Source organism: Aulostomus chinensis, chromosome 2 (assembly GCF_037954235.1).
Source record: "Aulostomus chinensis isolate RoL2024-O1b breed Wild chromosome 2, RoL_Achi_v1.0, whole genome shotgun sequence".
In the NCBI taxonomy this organism is placed as follows: Eukaryota; Metazoa; Chordata; class Actinopteri; order Syngnathiformes; family Aulostomidae; genus Aulostomus; species Aulostomus chinensis.
Window position 1 is genome coordinate 4,846,538 of NC_141321.1, and position 23,694 is coordinate 4,870,231.

Genomic DNA, 23,694 nt, shown 5'->3' on the forward strand with positions numbered 1-23,694 from the left:
ACTCTCCAAAAAGTAATTAAGAGTTGCTTGACAGGGTGAAACAATTTATTTGAAGGCTAAAATGAAGTTATAAAGGTTTCTGTATGTTAATAAAGGTTGCAAATATCTGCTGTACGTGTCCTTGTTGATGCACACACACAGTTGTGATGTCGGGTGGAGCTGGATCTTCTGGAGGTTAAGCGTTTCTCATCGGCAGGGTTCGCTGCTCGTGTTGACAGCTGATGGACTGGTAGGAAACAACAACTACTGTCACAAGTCCTACAGGCGGAACGCAACTCGTCTGAGTAGACAAAAGCACAAGTCAACAAAGAAATAATGAGAATTGTGACGCAAGAGAAAGCTGAGTGTTGACAGCGACGCTAACAGAAGCATCGGGCCGCATCAGCGGGAGGGGTTGGCTGTCGGAGGCGGCGATCCTGCGGTGGTCGGGGGGACACGAAGCTCAAGTCTCCGTCTGCACGTTCCTCCTCTGCCGCTTCCCTCTGTTTACGTCAACATTCCGAGTGTCTTGGGAAGTTTCATCCCCAGTTGTAGAAGTAGATCTTCTGCCAGGTGGGGAGGTAGTCCATGAGAGGACCTGGCACATCAGAAACTGGCTTTATTTGATTGATTTGGTCATGATTTCACTGCTTTCGCTCTCCCCACAGGGATGGAAGTCACGACATTCTGGACGGTTAGACTGTGATTCTTCCGTTCTCGTGAGACAGAGCGAAGAACAATCTGAAGACTTCTATAACTTGACACTAGACATCTGCAATCAAACTTTGACCACCGGTAACTCCAGTTCAAGCTATCCACAGCGTTGTTTTGAGAAGACGAGGCCTTCAGTCGGTGATCCTCAACGCTTGACGCAGACACGTTGAACTGAAGGTGTCGAATGAAACCACGCCCACAGGTGAACGTGACGTCATGCTACATGTTCAATGACATTTGTTGGATGAGGAACGTCACCGTGACATTTAATTTTCCTCGTGACGGAAGGAGTAAAGATGATAAGTATGAGTGAGCGTGTGTTCTTGTACAAGTATGAGTGAGCGTGTGTTCTTGTACAAGTATGAGTGAGCGTGTGTTCTTGTACAAGTACTACCCAGCTGCGACTGGAATCACCACGTACGTGACACTTCTACGCAGGTTAATACGGTTTTTTCCTCTGCTGAGTTTTTCTTTACATTTGGCTTTGTAATGAAATCTGGAATTAATATGAAGTGGATGAACAGAAGCGCTTGATCGGCCTTAAAGGGACAGGAGCATGATGGAGGGGAACGGGTGTGCCTGGTCGGGGAACTGCACTTTCAGATGAATCACAGTTGTGTCCATTTGTGTGTAGGGTTCATTACGTTTGTGTACGAGGGTGGAATGGACTTCTCAACCTTTTCTACTCTCCAGGGCTCATTCAGAACTCGAACTCCAGCATTATGGTTGTACGCCTCCGCAATGTGTGCCTGTCCCCGTGACCTTTGACCACGACATTCTCCTCAGGTCATCCTTGAGTCCCTGTGGATGCTTAGAGAGACTTGAGGCCATTTCTTTTACTATCGTACAGAGGACAATGGGTGGACGGATGGAAAACCTGAGAGCAAAATGTCTCTGGCCTCCAGGTTTTAGGAATAACTACATTTACGGTTTGATCGTGTGCCGTGAACCTGCCAAACCTGTGCCAGATCAGTCCTCCAACACATAAAAGCGCTCGTCATGTTCTCTTTACAAGATGCAAAGACAACTTATAAACGCTGATCCCAGTTCAGCCACCTGTTCAACTGCTTCTACTGATCATCTGACAGTCCAAATCCAGAAAGCAGCGAAGGCCTCATCTTCTCAAGCTGTGTTCCCCCCTCGCTCTCCCATCATGAAGGGAGTTTCCTCAGATTTGGCACTGATGTCCCCTGGGACTCGAGGGGGGACGCAGAAATGTTTTGACTGTCAAAGGTCAAAGTCACAGGAGCGGGAACCAATTGAAGCGGCGATGCAGTAGTGAATATTTAGGGGCGGACATGTCCACTCACGTGCTACGAGCCCTATTCCTGGAACGTGATCGGCCAAGAGTCGGAGCAGGAAGAGAATCTTCTCCCTGCAGGAGTAAGAACACAACCAATAAAACACCACTGTTCCTTTTGTGACGTTCCCAAAACATCTGCAGAAGTCGTGAAAGTGACGAGAAAACAAGAGGGTGCGCCATTTGAAAAAGTTCAGTTCCTACTTGATGAGGTTTTCAAAGACTAAGCCCTCATTGACCTTTTCCACTAGGTTATAGAATTATGGACGGATCATTCAATAATATTTATATAAATGTATCGACACACACACATCCATAAACACATATGCACACGTACATATTGGTGGTTTTAAAAAATGTTGTCCACAGAGAGGTAGTGCACACATTGATCACTTTGACCACTGGGTTGCAGTTTTTGTGAGAAAGATGATTTCTTTTACTCCAAGAATTGTTTTTTTTTTTTTTAAATCTGTTTGTTTTTTTGGAAAAATATCAGGTTTTTCTGACATGAATGTCAAATGTTGTCAATCCATCCCAAAGGACAACCTTGGGAGAGGCAGCAGATGCTTTGCAGACACCTACTCAGAGTATCTGTCATAGAAGGGGGATCGCAGCAGGTAGTAGAGCAGCAGAAAGCTTCTCCTCCTCATCTCAGCCCTCTCCCAGCCATTCTGAAATTTCTTGTCATTGAGCACTGCAAAGCTGGAGGGGAATGAAGAGAGAAGAGCCGTCAGTCCAGTTCCTCTCAGGTCACGTCTCTACCAACTGCTGGAGACAGAGAGGAAGAGGAGACCTCCTGAAGAGACGTGTCCTATCAGAGGTGTTTGCTTTCTTTGTCAGACGAAAATAGTACAACAAACAACTCCCGTGTGACATCGTCATGTTTGGAATACCAGCCAGGCGTGGCCTCTCGGCTCGGAGCTGAGCTCGAGTCATGCGAGCGAGACATGACTCCAGAAGGCGCACGTTTCACGCCAAAGACAACAAATGCTTCACATACCACTGGTTCCATATTAGCATCCCATCCTCCCGGTTAGAGGAAGCCCTCGTGTCATCAGTCCTCGGCCTCCGATTCTATACGACTGATCTATTTTTCCACATTTACAGATGCTAAGTATTTTCACAGCAGTTCCACTTGTTTATCCTGGGGTGAGATGAGACTTTTAAAAAAGGACGTTTAAACCACTTACTCGTTATCTAAGACGAGTACATGCGTCATCCTCAGAAAATGAAACGACGCCGATGACTACATTCACACGCAGGGCAAAGCCTCCTCCTCAAACAATAACACAAGAACAAAGATCCCACACGACGTGCCAGCACAACGACAAGACAACAAAACCTTAAGTGAAACTATTCTGTGCATCCACGACAACCACCTGCCAAACAGGTCGGCGTGACCTCCAGCTTTACTCACATTAATTTCCTCTCGCTACACCCACAGTTCCTTTCTTCTGTGACCACCCCAGAGCTCAGTACACACAGGACAATTCTTAAGGGGACATTTAAAATATCCACAGTTTCCCCTCTCTTGAGTCCCGCTCTCTCTAACATCAAATAAGCAGATCGTGGTATGACATCAGTGTTCAGAAAGACATTGTACTTCATTCATGTCTTGTTGGGTTGGTGGAAGTACTGCAAAGGAGGAGTTGGCATACCTGGAAAGTTCGAGGGCTCCTGAGATGAGCCAGGGCTTCCAGGACTGTTTACCACAGAGTCCAAGGCACAGCACTGCAGTCAGGAGGGACGGCTTTAAGGACAAACACCGTCAGATGGAAGACAACGCTGCCACCAGAGCTCCTCTTTTATTTGAAATATAAAATGCTTGTTCAAGACCGTGGCTTCACTTCTCTTATGGTGATTCAAATCTAGTGGAAATGTGAGCAGAGGCATCTGAAGTGCTGCTCAACCAGTTTCAGGCCCGCCGGCAGGGCTGCCATCTAGAGTCCAACATGATGATTGCACGTTGACTTCAGTCTTCATTCCACACAGTTCCACTGGAACCGAGGTGGAACAGCTGAAGGGTTTATTCATGATAATAATAATAATAATGATAACAATAATAATGATATCACAGGAGGCAGTGTGGCTGTGTAGGTCAGTGTGACCCTCACAACCTCTAATTCCCTCCGATGAGCGCAAGGGGGATGCAAAGTATTTTTTGACTGACGTTTGCATGAAGTTCAGTTGAAAAACAGTGTCCCTTTGAAAAGTTGTCTTTGCTTTCAAAAGATTTGGAAACCCATTACCAGATGCGTGTTGATTTCTCCTCCCAAGTTCTCTTCCTTATTTTGTAGTTTTTCAGTGAGTGTTTACTTTTTGTTGTGACATACAAATAAATGGACGTGACTCTCTACTTTTAAAGTAGCTGGCTGGGAAGGATACGGTGAACGAGGGGGCGTCCGATGTACACGGCCTCAGCCATGGTCTCCTGAGGCCGCAGCGGTGTGGGGGTGCTGTGCAGCTTCTCCTCCTTCAAGCTGCTCCTCCTCGGCCTCTGAGCTGCTGCTCCCCACTGCCGGGCCTGTAAGGAGGAAGCTGCCACGTCACAGAGACGTGAAGAAGCAGTGGAGTTGAAACGGTGATCACACTTCCTGATCCAAAGGTTAAAGTTCACGCTGCTCCAGTTTAGCAACATTTCCTGACTAGCCACCACCAAACGACTCCAACCAGCCAGTTTTGTTCAGCCTGTTTCACAGCACACAGCATGAACAGAGGCTGGGAGTCGGACAAACAAAGTGCTATTCTTGTACAACTGTGCTTTCAAACGATCGAGTTTTTAGCTTTGTCCCTCAAAAAGGTGCTGGTGAGTCTCTGTGGCACAACACTCCAGTCTCGCTCCAGGACCTTGCTTGAACTCGTGCAGTTATGCTGGGATAGAAGCTGCCTGGCAACTGAAGGGTTTCTCCATCAGCTCAGGCCTGGGGGCCCCCACAACATGCGGTCTCCAATATGAACCCAAGCAGCACATTGATGAACTCAACTACTGTCTCGCCTGCTGTCACACGCTGACAGTGTCTGTACTGACTTTGTGCTACCAAGTCACACAATAACCTGACTAGACTTCACCAGAAAGGAGGACAACACTCAATTCAAAGTCACACAAAGGGTTAACAATAAACGGACACTGTGGCAGGAGCACAAAACAACATTCCAAGCACATGTGCTGCCTTGACATTCTGCTGCTCTGTCTGGCGACCCCCCACACACTGAGGGAGGCTGCCACCAGGTCAAGAAATGAAATATTTGAATATTTGATTGGATGTGGTGCGGACTGTTCTGACACCAGCTGGTTCGCACTTACAGCGATCCAGTCTTCGGGAGGGTTAGACTGGTGTTTTACGAACCCGAGGGTAACGTCCCCCCTGCCTGATCTCCGGGTGACTCCACATATCCATGAGAGCCACAATGTTAACGCGGCAAACCTGTCCAAAAGTGTCAGCTGACACGGTCAAACACACAGTCCACTATAGTCCTCATCCTCCTGAATGTGCTCAGAACCTCCACGCAAATCCACAACGGCTCTCCATCGCACTGAAACAGCACTGGTCAGAGTCTGACAGAGACATTAAATCCTGGATGTCCTCTAACTTCTTACTGCTAAATTCAGATAAAACTGAGGTAATCGTGTTTGGACCTAAACACCACAGGGACACACTCTTGAATCGGATCTCTACTCTAGATGGCATCACCCTGACCCCGAGTACAAGTGCAAGGAACCTTGGGGTCATTTTTGACCAGGACCTTTCCTTCAGCTCCCACATAAATCATGTGACTAGGACCGCCTTCTTCCATCTGCCAAGTATCGCTAAGATTAGGAACATCCTTTCCCAGAGTGATGCTGAAAAACTGGTGCATGCATTTATCACTTCTAGGCTGGACCCCTGCAACTCTCTCTTGTCAGGATGTCCTAAATACTCTCTAAAGAGTCTCCAGCTGGTCCAGAACGCTGCAGCGAGGGTTTTGACGGGAGTTAAGAAGAGAGAACACATCTCTCCACTTTAGCTTCTCTCCACTGGCTTCCTGTAGGATCTAGAATCGACTTCAAAGTCCTTCTGCTAACTTATAAGGCTCTCAATGATGAAGCCCCATCCTATTTGAAAGAGCTCATTAGTCCCTACTGTCCCACCAGAGCACTCCGCTCCCAGAATGCAGGTCTTTTAGTGACTTCCAGTATCAATAAAAACAGACTGGGAGGTAGAGCCTTTAGTTACCGGTTCCTCTACTGTGGAACCAGCATCTCTCCATGGGTCAGAGAGGCAGACACTCTGACTACATTTAAGTCCAGGCTTAAGACCTTCCTTTATGACAGAGCCTTCAGTTAGGACTGGTTCAGGTAGCTCTGAACCATTGATAGCTATGCTGCTATAGGCTTAGACTGCTGGGGGACACATCAGGTTACATGGAGCCCTCCTCTCCTCTCCTCTCCTCTCCTCTCCTCTCCCATGAACCAGTCTACCATCCAGTCCCCCATCAAGCTGGCTTGCTCTCCCTGCCTCCCCTTCCATGAACCAGTCTACCATCCAGTCCCCCATCAAGCTGGCTCGCTCTCCCTGCCTCCCCTCCCATGAACCAGTCTACCATCCAGTCCCCCATCAAGCTGCCCTGCTCTCCCTGCCTCCCCTCCCATGAACCAGTCTACCATCCAGTCCCCCATCAAGCTGGCTTGCTCTCCCTGCCTCCCCTCCCATGAACCAGTCTACCATCCAGTCCCCCATCAAGCTGGCTTGCTCTCCCTGCCTCCCCTCCCATGAACCAGTCTACCATCCAGTCCTCCATCAAGCTGGCTTGCTCTCCCTGCCTCCCCTCCCATGAACCAGTCTACCATCCAGTCCCCCATCAAGCTGGCTTGCTCTCCCTGCCTCCCCTCCCATGAACCAATCTACCATCCAGTCCCCCATCAAGCTGGCTTGCTCTCCCTGCCTCCCCTTCCATGAACCAGTCTACCATCCAGTCCCCCATCAAGCTGGCTTGCTCTCCCTGCCTCCCCTTCCAGAAGCTTCCTTCTTCAGCTGTTATTAACATTTCCATGTTTCCTCCATTCTGTGTTATAAACTGTTTTCTTGTCTGTACCAACATCTCCTGTCCGTCTGTCCCTCCTGGTGAGGGATCCTCCTCCCCTCCTCACCCTGAGGTTTCTCCCATTTTTCCCTGTTCAAGGTTTTCTATGGAGTTTCTCCTCAGTCGATGTGAGGCTCTGAGGGCAGAGGATGTTGTTATGATGCCATGAAGCCTGGAGACAAACTGGAGGTGAAAACAGGCTACAAAGAAAACTGCCTTGCCTCTCTTTTGTTTCTTTTTTAGGTCAAATCATTGTTTCTGGTTTGTTTCTTTCTCCATTAAATGCTTTGAAAATTCACTTATAAATAAATATATATGATCAATACCCGTGATGTATAATACAGCACAGAACACAGGGGGGAACAAACTCATATCAGAAGGCTGGTGTTTGAAAATCAACAGGATTTCCTGTGGGTGTTTTTTTGCACGCGTGTCCAAATGCAACTGGTTTCTACGGGTTCAGAACGTGGGTCACGCTCCATCACGGGAGCAGAGATATCACTCATCAAGAGGGGCCGAGCAAAACATTCAGATCAGACAAGCAGCAGATTTCTACATGATGAGACCTTGAGTGAATCTGTGCGATCACAATGGAGACATGAGACACAGACATGATTTGTTCTTCATGGGGTTCCAATAAGCTCAGGTGCCCAGAAACATCTAAACAAACGATCTCGCCACTCAAACATGAACTTTCTGTCCGCTAAGCAGGAAGATGATTAACATCAGACATTTCCCACTGTGGGTCACATTCAGACGAGTCCACAGTTCAGTAGCACGGGCGTGCAAATTTTCACCCCAAAAAACTGCCAAACCCAAAAGATAATATATCAGATTTTAAGTCTAATCTAAAATACGGAGTGAGTCTAAACTGAAAGTAAAGCTTAACCACTCTTACCACTGCCGAGTGGGCGTATGACACGTCCTGACCGCTGGCCAACAAAGCAGGCGTCATCTTGTTGCTCTGCAGAACCGTTATCTGTGCAAGAGGTGTGAACACAGGAAATTCCCAGAAACACAAAGTTAAAAGTGACAAGCAAACAGTTTCGTTATGATTTTCAAAAACTAACCGTCCGTTGTCAGGATCAATAAATTCTCACTCAAATCTGTGAATACTAGAAAAATCCACACATACAGACAGACAACCACTGGCTCTCCCAGCCACGCCTACGGTCAATTTAGAGTCTGGATTAACCTGGTCCCTCTTGATGTCTTTGGACTGTGGAGGAAGCTGGAGTACCAGAGAGAACCCAGCAGGAACAGGGAGAACATGGAGACTCACCCAGAAAGACCCCGTGCTGCAGCCGGGGCTCCACCCACAACCTTCTTGCTGGGGGGCCACAGTGAGGACCACTGCACCACCGGGCCACCCAACTGTAACTTATTTTCCTCTTAATTTGATAACATTTTTTTTGTTCTGTGTCTGAAAGCGAGCCAGAGAAACAATGTAGATCACTTACCTTCACCTGGGAACTCTGTTCCTCTGTTAAGGGGGATTATGGGAGGTGAAGTCTGGATGCCAGATTTATACCTCAGTAACAGCACAATGCGCAAAACTGCCCTGGAGATGAATGAGAGAAGAACTTGGTCAGGGAAGGGAGAGGGAGACTGTCGGCATGGAAACACAATGTGGGTAAACTCAACCAAAGTAGTTCAGGTTAATACAAAACTCTGTGCAGCAAAATCCTGACAGAAGACCTTCAATGCCTGCAACAGCTCTTTACTCAAATGTCACTGTGTAACAGTCCCAGGCCACACATCAGCTCATTACAATCACCATGGAAACTTGTCTTAGACACTCCGGTCCAGAACCCAAAACACAACCTTGCAGCCTCAACAGTTTCAGGTTGTTCATGTGTGATGTCTTGTATCAAGGACCGATCGGCCAGTCTGCCTTCTCAAACCAGGTGTGTGGGTCAGAGCGTGGCTCCAGACAAAAGCAGCATGTTCACGTTCATATCTGAAACAACCTGATCTGGGAGAAGAGAGCCATTTAAATCTCTACCGACCACAACACTTTACAGATGTACTTTTTATTGTGTGTGTTTCCATTGTAACCAGATAAAAATTAACTTCAGCTAAATCTGGTCAAGCGGTCACCAGTCGCCACACTCGCAGCTCTCCTGCATCTGGTAAATGGCGTGTAAGTGGAGCGCCACCATGTGACGCGGGATCCATTTCATTAAACACAGCCTTGGAATGTTGTCAAAGACACAAACACACACAACTTTACAACAACACTCACGACGTTTATGGACAGTACACAAAACCTACTGCAGTCCTCAGACAGTAGCAAGGACCACGTGTGTCAGAAGTTAACTGTGTCCAAACAGTGTTGTCGATGAAATGTTGTGCTGGTCAGGGCTCCAGATGTCTGTCTTACTCAAAAGACTTAAGAAGACATCTTTGTGTGACACAGATCCCAGCATTATCATTTTAACAAGGTTTTCAAAGAAAGGCAGAAAAGTAAAGATATTTTCCCCTCTAATACTGAAAATAATATCGCTATCATTTACAATATCCCAATTTAAAGTCCTGCAGCCTTAGAAACCAACTTGTTCATGAGTGGGAATTCAACAAAGTTACCACGCTGTAAGAATACAGCAATGAAGTAGATTGAGTACTGTACTTAATTGCAATTTAGTACCCTTGACTTTACTACATTCCTTGACTCACCGTTGTACCAACTGCATTTCTATGCTGAGCTGCACTGTGGCTCTACAAGGACACCAGTGTTCCAGTCGTGCTTTCAGAGACCTACGCAGTTCTGTAAATGCACTCTGAGAAAAATACTGCAAAGAAATGTACTTTTGAAAACTAAAGTATTTTTAAAAGAAAGTCCTCTTGTACTTTAACTCAAAAAAAAAAACTCGGGGTTGAGCACCGCGTGAACAGGAAGCCTCGTGGGTTTATTCATGTGCACATTTCCTTGCTGGGTGAAAATGTTTGCTACATGCTGTGATTTCGAAAGTGGTTCAATTCACCATTTCTTTTTTTTGGCCTGTATAGAAGTAGGTAATTAAATCTTGTTATCACAAGACAATGAGCTTTGTTATCTTTATGTCCTGTAACTGTACTCCCTTCCCACTGTGATTTATCTGAAGTCGTGACAGATACAACATGCTGCGACTGTGAGATAATAGCTCAGCGCCAAAAACTGCAACTACTGCTTTACAATTCATAACAAGAAAGTGAGCGTCTCCAAATTTCATCACAATCCGCATTTGAGCAGTTGGAATGTATTTGGTCTGAACCATAGTCGGGCCAGCAAAGCCACACCATCTCTGGAACCAAACTACTAACACGGACAGGGGAAGGACGACATACTTAAAAATCTGAATGAGTCCGATGACCAGCCAGCGGCCCACTTCACCCCACAACTTGCAGGCTCCCATCTCCAGGAAAACCTCCACATACTCCAGCACAGACAGCCAGGTGAGGATCCTCTGCTGAGAGAGCGACTGAAAAAAACAAACAACACACACACCCACCTTTGTGAGGACTTTCATTGATGTAATACATTCCTAGCCCCTCCCCCTAACCATCTCAACTGACTGCCTGACCCTAACCGTGACCCTAAACCTAACCAGAACCTGACCCTAAAACCAAGTCTTGACCTTGAAACAGCCCTTTGAAGATGTGATGACCTGCTAAAATGTCCTCACTTTCCAAAAATGTCCTCACTGTTGGTTAAATACGTATTCTAGTCCTCACTATGTAGCAAGTACAAGAACACACACACACACACACACACACACACACACACACACACACACACTCTACCTCTAACCTCTTTTTGCCATAATAAGCCAGAAACTTCATCAGTCTTTCAAATCTTATCTTTGAAAGGATGTGATTGTTGAAATAAGAAAAGTAACTCCACCCAGAAGACTCCAACTCTTCGATCAGAATAGAAGTGTTGGTCACATAAGTCTACCTCAGTGGAGTCCTCCAGCTGTCTGAGATGATTCTTATCAGAAATTAAAACTTTAATATTTCACTATTGTTAAGGACTCCTCCTTGAGCTACCACTGTATCCAGGTGGAGGAGCCTGCGTTTCCTGACTATCTTTGGAGCCAAGTTGTCGGGAGCTTTAATGCCCCTTGTAGGGTCACCCAAGGCAAACAGGTCCTAGGGAAGGGACCAGACAAAGAGTAGCTCAAAAGACCCTAATGAAGAAAAACAACTTGGGTCCAAGATTTCCCTCGCCCCGACGCGGGTCACCAGGGCCCCCTCTGGAGCCAGGTCTGAAGGCGGGGCTCAGCGGTGAGTGCCTGGTAGCCGGGCTGGCATCCGTGATGCCTGGCCGGGCACAGCTCGAAGAGGAAACATGGGTCCCTCCTCCAATGGGCTCACCACCGATGGGAGGGGCCAAGGGGTCGGTGCTGTATGGGATGGGCAGCTGAGAGCGGAGACCTTGGCAGTCCGATCCTCGGCTGAAGAAGCTGGCTCTGGATACGTAGAATGTCACCCCGCTAGTGGGGACAGAGCCTGAGCTGGTGTGTGAGGTTGACAGGTTCTGCTAGATATAGTCGGACTCACCTCAACGCATGGAAAGGGCTCTGGAACCAGACCTCTCAAGAGGGTTGGACTCTCTTCCACTCTGGCGCTGCCAGCAGTGAGAGGCGACAGGCAGGGGTGGCATTACTTCTTGCCCCTTGGTTCAGTGCCTGTACATTGGAGTTTAACCTGGTGTGCGAGAGGGTAGTCTTTGGGCGGGAGGACGGGTCCTGACTGTTGTTTGTGCTTGTGTGCCAAAAAAGCAGTTCAGAGTACTCCCCCCTTTTTGGATTCCCGAGAGGGAGTACTGGAGAGTGCACCCTCAGGGGATTCCCTTGTTCTGCTGGGGGACTTCAACGCTCACATTGGCAACGACAGTGAGATCTGGAGAGGCGTGACTGTGAGGAATGGCCCCCCTGATCTGAACCTGTTTTGCTATTGGACTTCTCTGCTCATCACAGAATGCCCATAACATACTCCATGTTCAAGCATAAGGGTGTCCACCTTTGCACTTGGCACCAGGACACCCTGGGCTGCAGTTCAATGATAGACTTTGTGGTCGTGTCGTCGGACTTGCGGTCATATGTCTTGGACACTCAGATGAAGAGAGGGGTGGACCTTTTAACCACCTGGTGGTGAGTTGGCTCCGACGGTGAGGAGGATGCCGGCCAGGACAGGCAGGCCCAAATGTATTGTATTTGTGTAGTATTTGTAAACGTATTGTGAGGGTCTGCTGGGAACCTCTGGTGGAATATCCCATCAGGAGGGGTTTCAACTCCCACCTCCGGGAGAGTTTCGACCATGTTCTGAGGGAGGCAGCGGACATTGTGTCCGAGTGGTCCATCATTCAACCATGTCCTTCATGTCCTCCAAGTCCGAGTACATGCTTCTCTCCCAGAAAAGTGTGGAATGCCATCTTTAGAGCGGGGATGACACCCTGCCCCAAGTGGAGGAGTTGAGGTACCTTGGGATCTTGTTCACGAGTGAGGGAAAGATGGATCGTGAGATCGACATGCAGATTGATAGATACGGACTCTGCATCAGTCCGTTGTGGTAAAGAGGGAGCTGAGTCGAAAGGCAAAGCTCTCAATTTACCTGTCGATCTACGTTCCAACCCTCACCTGTGGTCATGGGCTTTGGGTAATGACCAAAAGGACAAGATCGTGAGTACAAGCGGCCGGAATGAGTTTTCTCCGCAGGGTGGCTGGGCTCTCCCTTAAAGACAGGGTGAGAAGCTCTGCCGTCCGGGAGGAACTCGAACTAGACCCACTGCTCCTCCACATCGCGAGGAGTCAGATGAGGTGGCTCGGCATCTGCTCAGGCTGCCTCCCAGGGGAGGTGTTCAGAGCACGTCAAAATGGTAGGAGGCCTCAGGGAAGACCCAGGACACGTTGAAGAGACCTTGTCTCTCAGCTGGGGTCCCCCATGAGGAGCTGGACAAAGTAGCCGGGGAGAGGGAAGTCTGGGTCTCGCTGCTTGGGCTGCTGCCCCCATGACCTGACCCTGGATAAGTGGGACAAGATGGATGGATGGATATTGTTATGGATTATGAAAGCTTTACACTGCCCCTCTCAGTCTGGCCAAGGCTCTTACACAGTGCCCGTTTATTTTTCTGTCAGTGAAAGCCGAGTTGATTTCTGGAACCTGCTCACCACAGTCAGGGCACATCTCAGGCCTTTACGCAGGATGCTGTCATTGAACAGCACCAGGAGGTTGGAGGCAGAGTACACTGAGAAAACAAAGCACAGGGAGATTGGTTCTGTGGGAACAGTACAGAAGGACAAAACATTCTCTCTGTGTTTGTAAAGAGGACATGAACAGCTCGCTGTCCTCACAGTGGAGGATCATTGTGTTGTCTTCACAATCAGGTGTCATGTTCACCAGTCAAAGTCTCTTTGAGTTCATCATATTAACATATGGAATTTCTTTCATCTGAGAGAATATTTTTTAACAGCCCTAAATGTAAAAATAAAAACATAGAACAAACTCACGTGGAATCTTAAAGAACACCTGCAATACAATTTAAATAGCATGTGAAGATAAATAAGAACAAAAACTGTAATACAAAGGGTAAGAAGATACAAAATGAAAAATGCGACATAAACCTATCGTCATCATGATCACCATCAAAGAGCGAAACATAAAATCTCATCTCTTGAAAAAAGACCAGGTTAAAACCGGTACGTGGTCGGAGATCCACAATGTGGAGGAATCGTTGGACGGATCAGTTTATGGTTGGGTCCATCGTGTGTGTTCCTGATATTCTATGTTCATCTCGAGTGGTTCACTGATTCTACTTTTTGAAGAACCCACAACACTGTTGAAATGCATTTGTTAGAACAAAAATTTGTCAATCATATTTTCAGACACTGGATTTGTGGAATTAAAGTTTGGTTATAAGAATGCTTCTCCAAGAGTGGTGAGCCTTTAAATAAACCTGTGTACCCCAGGAAGCGCAGCACGCTGCAGAATGACAGACACGACACTGGCTTCCAAAATATCAGCTCCACTTTGATAAATTACAATAATAATAATACCAAAGAATCCCAGGATATGGTGAGCAAGAACAGAGCAGCATGGACTTCAAATGCCACTAAACTGCCATACGCCAACAACTTTATGGAAATGTCTCGAGTCTGTCTGTGTAAATTGATGGCCATTCTTACAGTATTGCAAGTGTCTGGGCATGAACTTTAGGAATAAGGAGTGTCAGCCAATCATGTGACCAAGTCTTGAAACTACTGACTGTCCCGATTGAGAGAGCGTCAATAAAAGATGGCCGTTTAATGATAAGAGCTTTGTAAATGAGTGAGTACCAGCGCCTGTCACTATGGAGAACCAACCAAACCTCTGGTACCTGGTGCAATGATAGGGAACCACACACAGCGTCAACGATCCTTTTTCCTGCAAAGCAGAGGGAAGCTGGTTCTGTACCAGCGATGATCCTCTGCAGTTACAAGAATTTTAAAAGATGTTCTGGGCTTTTCAGATGCCAAAATAAGAGCTTTGAAGGTTTACAGAGAACACTGCAAAATTCAAAGCCCTCGGTAAGACAGCATTGCAAGGCCAAGAATAAAGTGTTTGGAATTTCTACTTACTGATTAACACAAACTGACTGACAACAATAACGGTTGCTTCGAGGCCTGTTCATCGACTACTCGGTTAACTCAAATTAGTTGTGTTGTTACAAAAAGCTAAAACTGAAACAAGGCTGGTAGCTGCAACTGTCACGAGTTTTGACCTTTTCTGCTCACTTTTATTTAAAACTGTAGATCTTACAAGCACAAAACACAGGGCATACACATAGTTCCTCACCTGGTCAACATTGTAAATGCAAACTAAAAAAGCCTCAACTGATAAACAACACAAGGTTAAAGGTATGGATCAGTAATTGACACAAATACAACATTAAATCAAACCAGTCCAAGCACGGATGCTTACCTAGTTCCGACAGTTCATGGGAATCAGTGAATCGTCCTGCAAAACAGCACGTAAATCCATGAGAAGCATTGATGAAGTAACAATCAGCTCGTATTTCTCCGAGGTAAAATGACATGAACGTCAACTTTAACCCTCAAGCTGGACGCTAACACAGCGTCCCGGATCAACGCCACCTCACGGGGACGCCTAACTGACACCTGTCGGTGCTCACCTGCGATCAGGTAGGAGAAGGTGCGCACCGTGCTCTCCAGCTGTGCTGTGGCGGCAGGGTTCCTCCTCACGTACTCGCTGTAACGCTCATAAAGCCGCGTCACTCTGTCGATGTACTCCTTCAAATGAGACATTTCAACTTCTCCGCCCCTCAAATATACTCCTCATTTAGACGCTGTGGAGTGACTACACCCGCTGAGTATATCGTGAAATTCGGCTAACTTCTGAGGCTTGTTGCAAACTTCCGCCTCCGACCACTAAATAAGTCCCCCAGCTCTCAGGCTGGAGAACACTAGTTCCCCCTACGATCGGTATATAGCTGCAGCTCAGTCTTCCGGACACGTTATTGTTGCATCAGCATCCAACTGTCCTGCACCACGGCAATGTCGACCTCAGGAGAGCAAGGTACAGTCATTGAATTTTTTTTTTAATTATTTTTACTGCAATGCTATCTTTTCATAATTAAAACACGTGTGTTCTGGTTAACTGTCACACCACTGTGCTAACGCTAGCCTAGCCGGCTTCACAACACCTAAGGCTGGTGGTTTCAATTCTCCACCTGCCAGTGACACACCGGACTCCCTTTCCAATCCTGGCCGTGTGGAGGACGTGTAGTGCAGCGTATGGTGCGGGGTCAACGCCTGATGTGACCATGTTGAGGTCATTAAGCCACGTTTAAAGCCCAGGCTCGTCGGGTCAAGCACAGACATCAAACCGAGCACCATCATTCTTGATAACTGACGTCTTCCGTTTGATGGAGTTTTATTTTCGTAGAGTTTGGAGAACAGAAGTGAAACGTCGCTGCGTGGTGTGTTCATGCAGCTGTAATGAGCTGAAACACTGCCTTCTCTCTGCTGATGTTGCACTGAGCCACAGAATGCGTGTTTAGAATAATGTCTGATTTCTGCAGCAAGGAAAAAGGATTTCTGATCTCCTCTGACACGTTAGAGGTTTTCCTCTTAATTTGCTTTTGGTCTGTTGAATTGTTTCAGTTTCATTCTTCGTCATGCGTGAACCCCCCACCAGGATTTCTGCTCCACTGTGTGCCTCACACACACATCTGTTCATCTTTTTTTTTTTTTGCCTTCTTGACATTTTTAAAATTGTGTCTGTGAGAGGAGAACCATCTTTGAAAGCATTTGCTGTTTCCAAATCCACTGGTCTCTCAGTTTCAGGGCAGCACAGTTAATCAAAATAGGACCTGCTGCAATTCTCAAAGTGCAGGAGAGGCCAGTTCTGGTTCTTTGTTTAAAAAGAGCCCACTAAAGTCACACCATCATCATCATGGTTTTCAAATTCCCTTTAATGGGAATTCTGTCGCAACATCAGTCATGGTTGTCACAATTGGATATTTTTTTCAAAATGATGCAAATCTTGGTTTTATTTTCAGTCTTGGTCATAAAGGGTGAAGTTAAGTTTCTGTATGATGCTGGTTTCACTCTTGACGGGCACTGGTGAAATGATGACCCACCCCACTGTAAACCGCTCGGTGTCGGTGTGTTTATGGCACCTGCTACTTGAGGGTGTGAGCCAGTGTTTCTGTGTCAGTTCATTTTTTCCACTCAGATGTTTTGGGAATTCATATTTCATCATTTCACTCGCAGCATCACGTTCCATTCCGTCGTGACCTCTCGGCTGATGATGTCTGTCCATCCAGCGCCGTAATGAGAGCGGATGTGAATCCTGACATCTTATCTGTAAATGTTATACTTCCTCTTATTAGTTCTCGGTGCAACACCTGTACAAACAAAGCCGCTTCTCTTTTCACCGAGTCTTGAGCAGGATTTCATGTTCCCAGGGCGCGCCAAGGCCGGACAGTGTAGTCCAAATGCATCTATTCTGTTCTCCCACATCAAAGGTGAAATTAGTTGAGTTGGGACACCGGGAGTTTCTGTGGAATCACAGACATGATTAAACTGTGTTGCAAAAATGAAGTTGGAAACGTGGTGACTTGCTACTGGGTTCTGGAGTCATCAGGTCTACCGGTGACTCTACTGTCCAGGGTGAGGCTGTGCTGTTTTCTCAGGCTGTTTCGGCCTGGACGGTAATTATCTGCGAATATTTGCCCTCTCGTTTCTGCAGCCTTTGAGTATGGCTTCTTGCTACAGATAAATGAGGAAGCCGCGCTGGAAGCGGCCCTGAATGACTACCTAACCTCGCGCAGCTACCTGGCTGGGTACAGCCCCTCCCAGGCTGACCAGAAAGCCTTTAAGCTCCTCCAAAGGCCCCCAGATCCGCAGCATGTCCACGCTCTGCGCTGGTACAGACACGTAGCAGCCCTGCAGCAGGACTTCAGCACTGACCGCAGCAGTGAGTAGACAGCTGAAGACATGAGCCGGCTGGCGTGTCTGTCGTACCACTTCTACCAGCCTGGGAGTCAGGACAGTCGGTCCAGGCAGGGAGGGCTCCTGGAGCAGCTCTGACGTGCTCATCTGTTACCACTGGCATGCATAGATGGAGACACTGCTCGTTTGGTTGGATTCAGTCTCAACTTTCACTTTCACGTTGAGTCAGAGTGTGTGTGGTACTTTGATCTGTGTGCTGGGGAAATTTGCACTCGACACTATTCAACCATGACCACTAAATAAGTCCCCCAGCTCTCAGGCTGAAGAACACTAGTTCCTCCTACGATCGGTATATAGCTGCAGCTCAGTCTTCCGGACACGTTATTGTTGCATCAGCATCCAACTGTCCTGCACCACGGCAATGTCGACCTCAGGAGAGGAAGGTACAGTCATTGAATTTTTTTTTAAAATTATTTTTACTGCAATGCTATCTTTTCATAATTAAAACACGTGTGTTCTGGTTAACTGTCACACCACTGTGCTAACGCTAGCCTAGCCGGCTTCACAACACCTAAGGCTGGTGGTTTCAATTCTCCACCTGCCAGTGACACACCGGACTCCCTTTCCAATCCTGGCCGTGTGGAGGACGTGTAGTGCAGCGTATGGTGCGGGGTCAACGCCTGATGTGACCATGTTGAGGTCATTAAGCCACGTTTAAAGCCCAGGCTCGTCGGGTCAAGCACAGACATCAAACCGAGCACCATCATTCTTGATAACTGACGTCTTCCGTTTGATGGAGTTTTATTTTCGTAGAGTTTGGAGAACAGAAGTGAAACGTCGCTGCGTGGTGTGTTCATGCAGCTGTAATGAGCTGAAACACTGCCTTCTCTCTGCTGATGTTGCACTGAGCCACAGAATGCGTGTCTAGAATAATGTCTGATTTCTGCAGCAGGGAAAAAGGATTTCTGATCTCCTCTGACACGTTAGAGGTTTTCCTCTTAATTTGCTTTTGGTCTGTTGAATTGTTTCAGTTTCATTCTTCGTCATGCATGGACCCCCCACCAGGATTTCTGCTCCACTGTGTGCCTCACACACACATCTGTTCATCTTTTTTTTTTTTTCAAAATGAAGGAAATCTTGATTTCATTTTCATTCTTGGTCATAAAGAGTGAAGTTAAGTTTCTGTATGATGCTGGTTTCCTCTTTGACTCAAGGTGAAAGTGAAAGTGTAACAGAACCCAACCAGAGTGTGTGTGGTACTTGTGGCTGTGTGCTGGGTAAAGGTCCTCTCAACACTGGTCAGCCATGATGTGAGCGAGGGTTTGTTCCTCCCTCAGGTATGTTGCTTGAAAGAGACACACCCTCCCATAAAGTACCTGAGGTCACAGTGGCAGCAGGCAGACCGGAGCACTGATGTAGCAGTCCTTCGCAGGACTGCTACGAGGCCACCCTGCATGTGTTGCGTTCTCTCCCGGGTGTCTGTGCATGCTGTGTGTGGCTTTGACCGCTGATCGCTCTCGAACTGCAGAGCTGTTTTTTTAGTTTTTTAACAGTTGTAGCTTCATTCAAATGTTCACTCACATTTCTAGAGTCTGATTGAAGGACCAAACAAATTTGCATTGGACCAGAGAAGTTTGTGTAGCCTGGTCATTTCAACAGATCTTGAGTGGGGAAGTTGGTATTGATGATGATTTTATAGCAAAGGTTTAATCAAGAATAAAACTAAAACAGCTGTATTACCTGTCCTAGTGTTACTGATGCAGCCCATGTTAACAGCCTTTCCAGTGCTCCACCGTAGAGCCTGGCTGTGTTTCTGGGCCGATACTGATATTTTACCATCAAAGAAAAATACAGGCAACCAATTAATCAACCACTGTTCCTCATGTATGTATTTAAAGGAATAAATCTTTCTAGATATCCAGAGATGCACACACAGTTTAGCACTCCCCCTATGTACAGGAGGCAGGATATTTTACTTTTCTCACCACCACAGCACAGCACGTTCTACTGGCAGATGCAACATGTCTGAGGTGGGTCAGTAGTCCCTTTTCTCTTGGTTCTTGACTCCATCACCTACTGATGTGTCGACGCAAGCATCCTCTTGTGTTTGAACATGCTCTAATCTAAATTGCTGTTGCTGCTGCCGTAAGCTGAGACAGTGGAGAGCTGCAGGGATGACACTTTTTTTGTCGTCCTACCCGGAAGTTGGAAACCACACGAGTTTCCTCACCCAGAGGCCAATGGGATTTGTGCCTTCAGATACTGGATCGTTGCAGAAAAGCAGTGCTGTGGCAACAAGGTCTCTTCATCAAGACAGCCTTCACTATTGAACACTGCCTCTATGGTTTTCAGAGCATAATTACAGACGGGAGAAGTAACGTTATCGTTATTCTCTGGACTAACTGCACTGCGGGCTCAGGACTCCAACGCCTTCACATCATCTGTCATCGGCTTGATGGCGTTTAACGTCTGACAGTCTCTGTGAATGCAAATGTTTGTCTGGGTTTAAGGACTCAGTCCTGAGATCCTCTATTCCTGAAGCGCAGGTTTTTAAAGTCAGTCAGACATTTTAAGTCCTACGTGTGATGACTTACGTGCTTGTACGTGGCAGAGTTGGGGGGGGGGGGGCATGAAATGGCTGCCTTTCATGTTGGCATGGGATGTTTCTAGATCTGTCCATTGAAGTATTTGCCTAATTTGAATGTTGTTTTTTTTTCTTTCTTTCTCCTCTTAGTTCCAGGGAGAGGGAAGAGGGTGCAGCCCATGTGGTCTCCACCGGCAGGAACTCCTGTTCCTGAGCTTCGAGTCTTCAACAGCCTCACTAGAACTAAGGTGGGGGGGATATCACATCCCTGTTTCTCTGAGTAAAGAAGTAGTCATCTTTCCTGCAAGATAGAACAGAATCGACTCCCACACACGGCCCAGGTGCTGGCACATGAGCTGGGAGTCATGGCTGATAGTGGGGCTCTTTGTCACCCCCCTGACAGCTCAGAGGTCTGAAAGTGCAACGAATGGTGTTTGCTCCTTTCTGTTTCAGGGTGTCTTGTCATGACCTTGTTTGACATTTTAAGAACCTCTAACTAATCTTCTGGACATAGCATCTCCTTTATCACCCATCAGGGCTGGGTCACTGCCTAGGAGTCTGATCTCTCTTCTGCTCTCTAAACCAACACGTACGGCACAGGACACACAGAAGCACCACTGACTTGTCTCACTGCCGTCTCGACTGTTTCAGGAGCGATTTGTTCCCCAGGAAGGGAAAAAAGTGACATGGTACTGCTGTGGACCAACCGTGTATGATGCCTCTCACATGGGCCATGCCAGGTCAGTCGCATTCCATCGTCATGCAACAGGAAGCTGTCCTCTAGCTGCGTCCTCATGTCCTCTTGTCATCCGTCCCTTCGTCTAGATCCTACATCTCCTTCGATATCCTGCGCAGGATCCTGAAGGACTACTTCAAGTACGATGTCCTGTACTGCATGAACATCACAGACATCGACGACAAAGTAAGGATGACCTCGTTGTTGTTCCCGGCCCGTGTTGTCAGCTGACCATGTGGCCATTGTTTCAGTCTGTATTTTCACTTCTTCCTAGCTCGGAGGTGCAGCACACGTGGGAAAATATAAAATATTAAAATGTATAATATTGCAGTTTTTTCTGGGGGGGGGGTAATCCTTTTGCCAAGATAAGGTTGTCATGACGGTTTGTTTCCTTCAGATTATTAAAAGGGCCCGACACAACTACCTTCTGGACCAGTACAAGGAGAAGCAACCTCAAGCTGCTCAGATCCTGCAGGATGTCCTGACTGCCAAAGTGGTGAGACCACATGCACACCTGTGATACGCGTGTGTTCGTCTTGGTGGCGTGACTGACCTCACTTGGATGGACAAGTGCATCATGTCATATTTTGCCATGTGTGTATCTCTGGATGTGGCTATGAACAGATGTAAGTGCGTGCATTGTTGTTTCCAGCCCTTTCAGGCCAAATTGACCTCGACCACTGACCCAGATAAGAAGCAGATGCTGGACCGACTGGACAGCACCGTCAGCGCAGCTCTGCTTCCCCTGCAGGCTGCGATTGAGAGCAAAGCGGCAGATGATGATGTGCAGTCTCTTGCCCAGGTAGGTCACTTACGATCTTACAGGCTTTTTCTGTAAATCTCAACTGGAGCACGTTCTTATCTAAAGGGGTCCTTTGATCTGGACTGGAATATAGAAATGTAGCACAATGTAAACAGTGACATGCTCTGGCTTTCCTTTGTCCAAGGAACTGTTGGAGAAATCCAAGGACTTGCTGGCTGATTGGCTGGATGCGAAGTTTGGAAGTGAAGTCACAGAGAACTCCATCTTCTCCCTTCTGCCTAAATACTGGGAGGGAGAGTACCACAAAGACATGGAAGCTCTGAACGTAGGTGGGAGGGGGCAAACTGTCCTCAGCTCCTGTTCAGACTGAGAAGTCTGACAAACATACAGCAAGTAACAGAGACTGGGGGACATTGGTTTCCCATACTCATCACTTTTCGTTTCCTTATGAAAACAGGTCATTCACAGAAAAATAGGTCTCTGATGAAAATAAATACAAGCGCCACATATGAATGAGCGTTTGTATCATAGCTGTCCCCTCCTCCTGCAGCACTTGAGTGCACCGGACATACCGCTTGCATTGCTTTGAATGTGAGATGATTCAAGTGATGGCTTGTTGACAGGCACGACATTTCAGAGCTGTTCTTACTGGCACTTCCCCTGGGAGTCAACTGAACATGTCCCTTCAATTGGATGGGAATTAAATCCTAAAACTTGAGGTCAAGGTTGAAAATGTGTCAGATATACATATTGTTGGATATATTATCATCTTACGTTGCATTAACTATCTTTATGGTCTCCAGGTTCTGCCCTCTGACGTCCTGACCCGAGTCAGCGAGTATGTGCCTGAAATTGTGGAGTTTGTCAAGAAGATCATCTCCAACGGTTACGGGTGAGGGGCAAAAAAACCCAACAGTGTTTTCAATTTATGCTGCATCCAACACTTTCAACAGAAAGGTGTAAATGTTCTGCTTCACTGATAACTTTCAGGTATGAATCCAACGGCTCTGTTTACTTTGACACCGCAAAGTTTGACATGTGTCCACACCACTCGTATGCCAAACTGGTGCCAGAGGCCGTCGGAGATCAGCAAGCTTTACAAGAGGGAGAAGGTAGCTTACTGCTCATTTGGAAACTTAAAATTGGCCGTGTGTGTATAACATTACACACACACACAGGTGGTTGAGGCTGTACCATCTCCTACACAATACACAATACTGTATTTAGAACTTGCCATGTTTTCGTGGGGTCATTTTCAGTTCCAGTCAAGTGAAAGTGAAGTATCGGTGCGTATGCCGATGTGTTTGAGGGTTAGTAAACAGTTTTGCTGTTGTTAATCTTTGGCCTCCCGCAACTTCAAAACTACTCTAGTGGAGTCCAACAAAAATATGGAGCTGCAAGTAACAGTAGGTCCAATCTGTTCTTGGTGGATGTCTCCTGTGGCATCACCACGAGGAGTTCCCAAAGTCTGTCAGATCATGTATGAATTCCAACATGACAACGGATGATAAATCCTCAACTGTAACTTCAAGGCTATTCTCCATTCTATTCAGAGAGCTATGAGAAAATGAGCTTCTCCTTCTCTAATGTGGCCTACAGGGGACCTGAGCATTTCTGCTGACAGACTCAGTGAGAAGAAATCCCAGAATGACTTTGCCCTGTGGAAAGCCTCCAAGCCTGGGGAGCCTTCATGGGACTCTCCCTGGGGGAAGGTGAGACTTCGTTCTTATATTATTACTTTCAAAAACTGAAACGTCTCCTGAAGTTGATAGATTTGTTCAGACAGACAAGACATGAGATATGTGACTTGTTGTTCTGAACGTGGGAACAGGGAAGGCCCGGCTGGCATATTGAGTGCTCGGCCATGGCGGGCTCCATCTTGGGAGAGTCCATGGATATCCATGGTGGGGGGTTTGATCTCCGATTCCCCCATCACGACAACGAGTTGGCTCAGTCTGAGGTACAGGAGCGAAATCTTTGACTGTTTAACAATATTTTTATTGAATATTTTCTTTTGAAACACTGATGCAGAAAACCCTCACAAACAGAACTCAGAACTGTCAAACTCTGCGGCTAACAACTCTTCTGTGAGTTGCTTGTCTGGAATTACGTTAGCAACAA

General features: G+C 47.0%; 2 protein-coding genes across 5 annotated transcripts in view; one reads left to right on the top strand and one right to left on the bottom strand.

The window, feature by feature from the left end:
• Positions 1 to 15,483, bottom strand: pex16 (peroxisomal biogenesis factor 16). The gene is made up of 11 exons (XM_086223558.1): positions 15,207 to 15,483; positions 14,996 to 15,031; positions 13,207 to 13,283; positions 10,382 to 10,515; positions 8,515 to 8,615; positions 7,953 to 8,033; positions 4,379 to 4,531; positions 3,652 to 3,724; positions 2,576 to 2,695; positions 2,004 to 2,068; positions 1 to 577 (listed from the first exon to the last, which is right to left on the bottom strand). The coding sequence occupies exons 1-11, from the start codon at positions 15,337 to 15,339 to the stop codon at positions 519 to 521; spliced, it is 1,032 nt and encodes a 343-aa protein (XP_086079684.1). The 5' UTR covers positions 15,340 to 15,483; the 3' UTR covers positions 1 to 518.
• The window catches only part of cars1 (cysteinyl-tRNA synthetase 1), a 14,997-nt gene continuing 6,760 nt past the window's right edge, over positions 15,458 to 23,694 (top strand). Inside the window, exons 1-12 of one of the 4 annotated variants that reach the window (XM_086223516.1) lie at positions 15,537 to 15,610; positions 17,288 to 17,515; positions 20,225 to 20,322; positions 20,726 to 20,814; positions 20,900 to 20,996; positions 21,208 to 21,306; positions 21,463 to 21,612; positions 21,758 to 21,898; positions 22,377 to 22,465; positions 22,564 to 22,685; positions 23,173 to 23,285; positions 23,405 to 23,533. In XM_086223516.1, the coding sequence (XP_086079642.1) occupies positions 15,589 to 15,610; positions 17,288 to 17,515; positions 20,225 to 20,322; positions 20,726 to 20,814; positions 20,900 to 20,996; positions 21,208 to 21,306; positions 21,463 to 21,612; positions 21,758 to 21,898; positions 22,377 to 22,465; positions 22,564 to 22,685; positions 23,173 to 23,285; positions 23,405 to 23,533 (1,377 nt within the window). In that variant the 5' untranslated portion in view covers positions 15,537 to 15,588. Of the gene's footprint in view, positions 15,611 to 17,097; positions 17,209 to 17,287; positions 17,516 to 17,771; positions 17,934 to 20,224; positions 20,323 to 20,725; positions 20,815 to 20,899; positions 20,997 to 21,207; positions 21,307 to 21,462; positions 21,613 to 21,757; positions 21,899 to 22,376; positions 22,466 to 22,563; positions 22,686 to 23,172; positions 23,286 to 23,404; positions 23,534 to 23,694 lie in introns of those variants that run through there. The other 3 variants (XM_086223507.1, XM_086223525.1, XM_086223532.1) reach the window with 3 other exon arrangements.